The 9,506-nt window shown below is 41.4% G+C and overlaps 1 protein-coding gene across 1 annotated transcript; it reads right to left on the reverse strand.

The window, feature by feature from the left end:
* Positions 1 to 1,199: 1,199 nt before the first annotated feature.
* On the reverse strand, positions 1,200 to 5,287 carry LOC106566708 (G2/mitotic-specific cyclin-B1). Its single transcript, XM_014135019.2, has 9 exons — positions 5,093 to 5,287; positions 4,700 to 4,834; positions 4,482 to 4,601; positions 4,094 to 4,276; positions 3,829 to 3,987; positions 2,390 to 2,626; positions 2,167 to 2,307; positions 1,681 to 1,791; positions 1,200 to 1,550 (listed from the first exon to the last, which is right to left on the reverse strand). The coding sequence occupies exons 1-9, from the start codon at positions 5,111 to 5,113 to the stop codon at positions 1,446 to 1,448; spliced, it is 1,212 nt and encodes a 403-aa protein (XP_013990494.1). The 5' UTR covers positions 5,114 to 5,287; the 3' UTR covers positions 1,200 to 1,445.
* Positions 5,288 to 9,506: the final 4,219 nt, after the last annotated feature.

Raw genomic sequence — 9,506 nt, forward strand, 5'->3', positions numbered from 1 at the left:
AAGGTTGCAGCGCAGATCCATAACCTGAGCGGAAACCAAATTGCATACCCGAGAGAATACTATAGACCTCAAGAAAGCCAGTTGATTGACAAGTTTTTCCAACACTTCTGATAAACAGGGCAAAATAGAAATAGGCCTATAACAGGATCAGCTTGATCACCCCCTTAAAAATCAAAGATGAACCGTTGCTGCCTTCCAAGCAATGGGAACCCCCCAAGAAAGGAGACAGGTTAAAGATGGGCTTGGCGATGATAGGGGCAGCAACCATCTGACCCAGATGGTTTTTTTTTTGGGGGGGGGGTCGAGTTTAATAAGGAGCTCCTTTAGCATCTCAGACTCAGTGACTGCACGGAGAAACTTTGTAGCGAGGAAGAGCAATCGGGGATAGTCACAGACGGGGTGGGAGATGAGGAAATGTTGGATGGGCAAAGAGGCATGGCTGAGTCAAATAGGAATCCTGACTTATGAAGTGGTGATTAAAGAGCTCAGCCATGTGCTTCTTGTCAGTAACAACCACATCACCAACATTAAGGGACATGGGCAGCTGTGGAGGGTTTATTTGCTAAGTCTTTAACCCATTTTCCAGAACTTCTTGGGGTTAGATTCTCAGAGAGAACTGCTCCTTAAACTAACTTTGGCCTCCTGGATTGCCTGAGTTAACTCATTCACCTTATGAGAGACAGCCTGAGTAGGCCAAGCCTGTCGCCAAATGCAATTCTTGAGGTGGAGTAACTCTGTAAGATCACAGCCAAACATGTTAATTCTCATTATGGGGGCATTTGTTAAGACCAATGAATTTTTTTTAAAGGGTCAGAGGGGATCAAGCTGATTCTATACCAGTTCACAAGGCTTGCTCATTAAAGTTTAAGTGTCTATGACAGCTTAGGAAAGCCATTTTCACTGCGCAGCCATGACAAATACAGGCTGTAAAACAGTGATCACTAAGGTCATTACAAAAAACAGACTGATACCTATCAGGATTATTTGTGAGGATAACGTCGAGGAGTCAGAAGAGAGCTTAGGGCAGAGGCCAGTGCTGATGGAAGACTAGAGCACCAGTCAACAAATAGCCATTAGAAAGTTTAATGCCTAAAACCAGCTAAACAAATTGTTTGGAGAGGGACTTTGTGGAGACAACCGAGCACTGAAGGTGATCCTTGGTAAAGATCACCATAAAGTGTCTGTATAGCAAAACAGAATTAAAATGTTAAGATGTTTATTGGCATTACTTGAATATACAGTCTTGATCAGACACATCACATTGAGGGTAGACCAGCAGAACAAAACTACTTTAAGTCAAAGCATTTAATGACTGGAATCGTCAAAACCCTGGTGGGGAACACAAGCTGTACATTACCCAACACCAATGTTTCTCCCATAATTGTTAAAAACCACATAAGTTACATACATTCTGTACAGTACAATCAGCAGTGCTGTCAGGCAGCTCATAGGGTGAGCTGCTTTGCAAGGTCCTTGATCAGCAAAGATTTCAGCTGTGAAATGGTGGCGATCTTCATATGCTTCTGACTAGAGTACTTATTCTTAACTGCCTGCAAAAGAAAAAAGAAAGTTACGGCAACAGGTCATTTTGTAGAAGATGAGGTCTTACAACTCTTTAAAATGCACCTAGTTGTAAACTAAGTAAATGGCATTCACTAATAAGGCGGTTCCTCTACGCACCATATGCTTAGTTTGTCCCTCGTTCACCTTCACAACATTTTTTGCTATGTGCTGCATGACCGGGACTAAGCAGTCTTCGGTGTAGTTCATGTAATGCTGCAGTGTGGAACTCTGGGGAGAGGATACAAAGGCAGTAAGTGAGAAGATCAAGTGATGCAGTGACCTGGTATACACCAAGGGCTCCCAAGTGGCGCAGCAGTCTAAGCCTCTGCATCTCAGTGCTAGAGGCATCACTACAGACCCTGGTTCGATTCCAGGCTGTATCACAACCAGCTGTGATTGGGAGTTCCATAGGGTGGCGCACAAGTCACCAAGCAGCACCTGGGTTAGGCCTTCATTGTAAATAAGAATTTGTTCTTAACAGACTTGCCTAGTTAAATAAAGGGCTTCTTTCCCCACAGTCACTGATCAGAGACCAGATATACAAATAGTGAATTCCACTCAGAAAATAGAGACATCAACAGCATTTACTGAAGGACATCTTACCCAGTCACCACAGTTGAAGACCTTCAGGGTGAGGGCGAAGGCAGCACTAGCCACCTGGGAGGGAGGGAAGTGCACCATCTCATAGTCCACCATGGTGAGCTCCACCAAGTACTTTGCCAGGGTGTGGTGCTCAGCAGTCACCTGGAGAGATTTTAATTAGTCATTTTGATTCTATAACTGGTGTGACTGTAGGCAATACAGATGGAGTGTAGTGTTGAAATACCTCGCCAATCTTTGAGGCCCTTCTGAGGAACTGGAGGGGGAGAGGGCGGCCAAAGCTGAACTTCAGCACTCTCAGTATCGTCATTTCCATGTCCCTGATCTGGGCAGTGGTGTAGGCCCGGTCGGTCACAAATGCAAAGTCTGCAATCTCTGGAGGGTACATCTCCTCGTATTTGGAGGCGATGAACATCGCAGTCACACCAACCAACTGAAGTTGCTTTTTGGGCACTGGGTTATCCTGTTGGAGATTAGGGTCAGTCAGGACAGTTTACAGTATAGGCCAAATTATACTGCCAATTGTCCCCAAGCCACTTCTTTGCCCTCCACTGATCCGAAGTCTGGATTGAGAAAAAAACATTTCCCACCAACTTCCCATTAAGAGTGGGGATACTCAAGTAGTCAGTTTACACAAATCATACCCAGTTTACAATAACCTAAAAGGCTTGTATCCCAGTTATAATAAAACCAGATGAGATGTCTGGGATACGCTGATCTTAGACAGGATACTATGGCATGTAAACAGCATCTCGTTTACAGCAGTCTGTTCTGCATATCATGGGCGTTGTCGGATTAACAAAAACACCTAAAAGAAATAAAATGAATTTAAAAAAAAAAAACCTGCTCAGTTCAATAGGCCATAATTTGTTTTCTGGATACGCCATACAGCCTACTGTCCACCCTAATTTAGACAATTTTTGCTTACTATTTCCATAAGTTGGTAGGCCATTTGTCAACTATAGTTAAAGACATGCAGCTTCTGTCTTAATGTGTTGCCCTAGAAAACTAAATGAAGTAGTGCTCACCAGAATAATGTCTTACGTCAATAGAGTGCATTAGTAATCTAGTCGACGTCGGTAAAGTCAATGTCTTTATGGCCCGGGGAGAAAACTCACAAAAAAAAAATGGAAAGACATGCACAAGACTAATCAGTTTGACCGGTTAAGGAAATTAAAAGCTGAGAAAACACATCGTCTTGGGTGGATATTTTGTGTAGTTGAAATGCTGTCTGCTTGCATAACAGTGTCAAAGATGAGACATGTGCATTTGCAATAGATGCTGAAAGAGTCACATTCCTCCACTAATGTGTGTGAGACAATTAAACACGGTGTATTGTTCTGCAAGAGTTAATATTATGCTACATATGAGAAGTTGTAGGCCTACAGTCAGTGTCCATATTACAGTTGCCATTTAACCTATGAACTTATGAGAAATCTGTTTATTCATGGCTACTTGTGAGCGGCTTATCGAAGATGCATGTAAACAGCTTATCCCAAATAAGACCTTAGGCAGGATATGAGCTACCATCCTGAATATTGTGTGCATTTAAACGTGGTCAGCGAACAAGCCCACTGGTGGGCTGTGTGACGTCCCTGCTACACTGTAGTTCACTGCCAGTAATTTCTCATCAGGATGGCTAGAACAGTAGGTCAAGCAAATTACCTGAAGGAAGCGGTCAATGATTCCCACAGTCATATACATGGTCTCCTGCAGCAGGCGGAACTTGATTTGGACCTGGACGAGCCAATCGATGAGAATAGCACGCATGTTGCCTGTAATTTCCTGTCCTTCCAGATATTTGGGTTTAACAGCCTGATCAACCTTTGAGGGGAGACGACAGAGGGATATGTAAGCAACAGGCACATACAGGACAATAAAATGCATTTCCTGGACCGTGGCTTTCAGCTGAGAAACATAATACAACAACCTCAAGTTTCTGAAGGTATTTGTAGATGTCCTTCACATATTCACTGCAGAGCATGGGGTTGTCGTAGTCATCAGCATCCACATCCTTAATACTAAGTAGGACATCAGAGAAGGCCTGGCACAGTTCAATGGGAGCACAGCCAGAGGTCTCCATTGCTGTGGGAGACATTGGCTCAGGTAAAACCTGTCAACAAAAAAAAATATATATATATATATATATATATATATATATATATATATATATATAAAAACACTAGTGTTAGTATTCAATATGGAGTATGGTGGTGAACAATGTCTAATCATGATAGTCATGGAGTTCAGCAGATTGAAGGCTATTACAAATAAATCACAAGCTGCCAAATTCTTGCCCTTTGCCCCAGAAATCTCACCTGAACCTCCAGCTTAACAGGGGCAATAGCAACTTTTTGGGGTTGTTGGACCTCAGGGACCTTCGCCAGCCGTGTGCTGGCCTTCCTCTCAACCACCTTTGTGGGTTCTGCCTTGGCATCCTGTAGAATACAAAAATTAAGCACCGTATTTTAGTACTAGAAACAGGGTAGCTAGCAACCTATGCATTGTGAAGTTTTGTTATCCAAAATATAGTCACCTTTTTCAGAGTCTGTCTGGGGACTCCAACATTTCCGATTTCGCCGAGCGCAGCTCTTGCTCTCAGTGTAGGCTTGGTTCCCAGAACTACCTTGCCTGGCAGAGCAGTTTGGTTCTCTGAGGAACCCAGACGATTCTACAGGAATAAAAATAAGGGAACCATGTACAATAATATTATTCAAATAGAACACGACATAGCATTCTGAACGAGTAAACAATAACTTCAGAGAAAGCAGAAGTAACATTTTTCGCTGAGGCACGAGGCGATTCACTCCTCTGCATTTGAGCTTGAATTCTAAACAAAAGCAATAAGCAAGTTGCAAACGTAACACAAAAAGCTATAACAAACCAAACATATCGTAATGCAAAACAAATTCAGAAAAATACAACTTACTCTAGTCATACGGTGAGCCATTTCTAAATATACGACACTTCGGTGAAAGAGAATACGCTTACTGCACACAATATCTAAGAGTGAATCGCCGTAGTTTAAATCCTGGTTTACTCGAATTTCATTCGTTGCGTTCCAAAATGCGCTGCCATCTGATTGGATGACACGCAGCTGATTAGAATGCGTTTCTTAGGACGACCAGCAATCACATGACAGGATTTAGCTCGTTTTTTTTTTTTAAAGACTTCCGCCACCTTATAAATAAGAAACAAGTTATCCAGTTCAAAACAAAGGCACTGTACTGTAGTTGTACTGTTAATGTACAATTGTGTTGAGGTGTGTGTTACCATATAGATGATATGCCCCAAAGATTCTTATAAACCTTTGCAGCTGATTTTCTTAACCTGTATTTTATTCAATACAAGTGTACACTTTGAACTGTACTGTTATTTGAGTATTTACGGTCTTAATGCTGCGTTCACGTGCTATTCGGAACTAGGAAACTAGTTGCTATCTGGGAGCAGGGTAGCATAAAATGGAGTAGGGACGTCCCACAGATCCTGGAAATCATGGACCCTCTGAAATGTCCGACTTGCTAACTGGTTGAACGTGGTACGTGTATATATAATGGTGCTTTCATGACAACTAGGACCTCTGGAAAAAACGAGGTTGAATCATGACGTCAGTGATATTCAGGTCGGAATTTTGGAGCTCTAGAAAGAGGCCCGAGTTCCCGACTTGGAATTCCGAGTTGGATGACCGTTCAAAAATGTATTTTCCCAGTCAGAGCTCGTTTTTTCCGAGTTCCCAGTTGTCTTGGATGCATTGAAGTCGGAAGTCAGAGATTTCCCAGTTGTTATTAACGGAGCATTACAACAACAAACACGTTTCCTAGTTCCGACTAGTAAGTGAACGTGGCATCATTTTAACAAAGACAGTATGGTTAATGCAGTGTACATGTACTAGTCGGAACTAGGAAACTTTGAAATGTATTACTTGCTAACTGGATGTAGTTATACACGTGCCACATTCAACCAGTTAGCAAGTCGAACATTTTAGTTTCCTAGTACCGACTAGCACATGAACGCGGCATTAAAAAATCTGTGATATTACCAGAGTTTCTAAACCTCTTAACAAATGTGATCTCATGCCAATTCATTGCTGTGACTCCGTCAACATTGCCTCTATACCTGTTAAAAATGAAGTTAAATATTTAGGAATTGTTATCACTAAAAACGTGTCAGATAGAGAATCTTTAAACATCGACAATATGATTAATGCCATGAGAGTTTCATTAAATCAGTGGCTGCAACGCGAAATCTCAATTTTGGGTCGTATTATTTTGTCCAAGACTGATGGTTTATCTAGAATCATTTACCCAAGTCAGTCCCTTTTTATTTATTCTAAGTCAATGCTGTTATATTTAGATTTGTTTGGAGGAATAAAACGCATTATATTCGGAGATCACAATTAGTGAAAGACTATGATCGTGGACGTTTACAGGCTATTGATTTTGAGTCGTTAGTGGGTGCTTTTAGAATTAAATGGTTGAAATGATGTCTGTCTAATCCTACCTCTATGTGGTATTATATCCCTAACAGTCTGTTTAATAAACGTGGTGGATTTTGACCCTCAAAAATTACCTGTGAAATTGTCGAAGTTTCACCAGCATATGTTATTTTTCTGGAAAATGGTATTCAAGCACAATTTTTCCCCACACAAAACATTGACTTGGAATAATATAGTTATTAAAGTTAATCGGAAATCCGTTTTCAAAGGCCTTTAATTTGACAAGGGTATTCATTTTGTATGTGATTTGATAGACGACACTGGGGGAGTTTTTATCGTTTGATGAGTTCATTGGTAAATGTCAGGTTAATATTACTCAGAGAATATATGAAGGTTTGCAAAGCAATTCCTCTTCCTTTACTTGGACTTATTAAGAACACTTTGTTATATTATGAGGTTGTTCTCTCTTTCCAAGTTTGCAAATGAATGACTTGAATCTTTTGGATAAAAAATGCAACAAAAAGTGGATACAATTGGCAGTTAAAAAGTAATGTTTGGTGATTATAATTCAATATATTGCTATGGAAGTGACCAACCCATGCTATGGTCAAAAGCGACAAACTTGCACCTTACTTGTCCAGTTATCCCAAAAGTTAAAGAAACTCATTGTCATGATTTCTTGCACAAAAGAGTCCGTTTTGACAAAATGCCTTGTGTTTTTTGTTCCTCTGATTCAGAATCCATAGAGTATTTAATTATTTCATGCCGCCATTCAAGTAAACTCTGGGTTGAAATTCATGAATGGTTGCGTATAAAATCTTCAGAATTACCTATGTTTACCTTTGATGATGTTAAATGTCATTATGCTTATCCTTGTAATTCCGATCATAACTATTTTATTAACATTATTATTCTCTTGGCCAAATATTATATTCACAAATGTAAATGAGGTGAAAAAATCCCTTTATTTTGTAGTTTTTTTTCATTGAACTGTTACAATTTTATAAATCCCTCAAACTTGTGAAACTTAAAAAGTTGGGAAAATGATCAGAAGTCATGTTGTCACGTCCTGACCATAGTAAGATGTTATTTTCTATGTTAGAGTAGGTCAGGGCGTGACAGGGGGTGTTTTGTGTTTTTCTATGTTTTCTATATCTATGTTTAGTTCTAGTTTTCTATTTCTATGTTGTTTTTTGGGATGATCTCCAATTAGAGGCAGCTGGTCCTCGTTGTCTCTAATTGGAGATCATACTTAAGTAAGGTTTTTTCCCCACCTGTGTTGTGGGTAGTTGTATTCTGTTTAGTCTATGTACCTGACAGAACTGTGAGCTGATCGTTTCCCCTATTTTTCTTTAGTGTTCAGTGTTAAAATAAAAAGTCATTATGAGCACTCAACACGCTGCGCTTTGGTCCCCTCGCTACGACAGCCGTTACAGAACTACCCACCACAACTGGATCAAGCAGCGTGCTTGGGAGGAGATGGATACCTGGTCTCTGGAGGAGAGGCTAGAGAGGATAAACTGGACTTGGGGCCAAGTATTGGACAGATATAGAAGCCTGCCGGGGATGCAAGAGAGGCTACCGAAACCCAAAGAACATTTTTTTGGGGGGGGGGCACATGGAGCAGTCGGCGGAGTCGAGGAGTAAACCAGAGACAATCCGGGAGAAGAGAGAACATTTGGAGAAAGGAGAAATGGGAGAGTTGTTGAGTTGGTGGAGGACGCACAAGTTTTTCCCAAAGGAACGTGTCGTCAGTTTGGTGCCACCTGAGTCAGCTCCCCGTACTCGTCCTGAGAAGTGTGTGGAAGTTCCGGAACAAGTGATACCGGCTATACACACCAGGTCTCCAGTACGTCTCAACAGCCCGGTACGTCCTGTGCCTGTGCCTGCTGCTCGCATTCGCCCTGAAATGCGTGTCACCAGTCTGGTGCCACCTGTCCCGGCTCCACGCACTAGGCCTCCAGCGACGCTCCCCTGTCCGGTTCCTTCGACGAAGATCCACGGTCCGGTGGTACTAAAGCAGAGGGATCAGCGGGTGGAGCGGGGGTTACGCCCCGAACCGGCGCCTCTGCTGGAGGATAAGGTTATGTGGACTGCACTAGAGCCACCATAAACAGGTGTTAACCGAAAAAATAAAAATAATTAGGGGGTGGGGGGGGTTGCCTGGTGTTCTATTATTTCATTATTTTTTTCATTGTATTCACAGGAATGTCGCTGTATTGATGTGTAACATTGTTGCAATAAAAGTATTTATTTTTATTTTTTTATGTATTCTAAACCCAGAGGCCTCAACATCTCGAGACTTCCGGGAACGCTTGCGAAACAGACCAAACAATGAGATAAGTGAAACATTCTTCCTCTAGTTAATTCTCTTAATCTAAAGCCACAACCTAGATTCGAGCCAATGTCTTAAGTAGTTGAACATGTTATTACTCCAACCTCGTGAAAGTGACAATGACACGTTATCATTTTTGTCAAAAACAACTTATATTGAAGGTGTGCCTTTGATTTAATGCCCTACATATGCGCAGTTCGGCACGAGACGACTGTTAGACCCAATGACGTGTTTCTAGCCAATGTTGCCATGACATTGCCTACAAGTGTGATCTGGGATTTCTATTGGAGAAGCAGTTTTAGCCTATCTTCATACTGTACTGTCTTTGATATTACTGCCTTTCTGCTTGTCATGTAGAAAACTACATCATGATCATACAACCAATGATGTGTATAGTGTACCAAAGTATGAGTCAAAGGAAATTGAACATGATGAGAGTGAGGATGAATTAACTGCGATGGCAGGTGCGACGAAGAACCAGAGTTTGAACCTCATCCCGCTGGTGATAAATGTTTTTTACCCAGTGGGAGTGTGATTTTTTTTTTTGTTGGAGAGAATGGATCCTTGCCTTCT

Source organism: Salmo salar, chromosome ssa01 (assembly GCF_905237065.1).
Source record: "Salmo salar chromosome ssa01, Ssal_v3.1, whole genome shotgun sequence".
Lineage (NCBI taxonomy): Eukaryota > Metazoa > Chordata > Actinopteri > Salmoniformes > Salmonidae > Salmo > Salmo salar.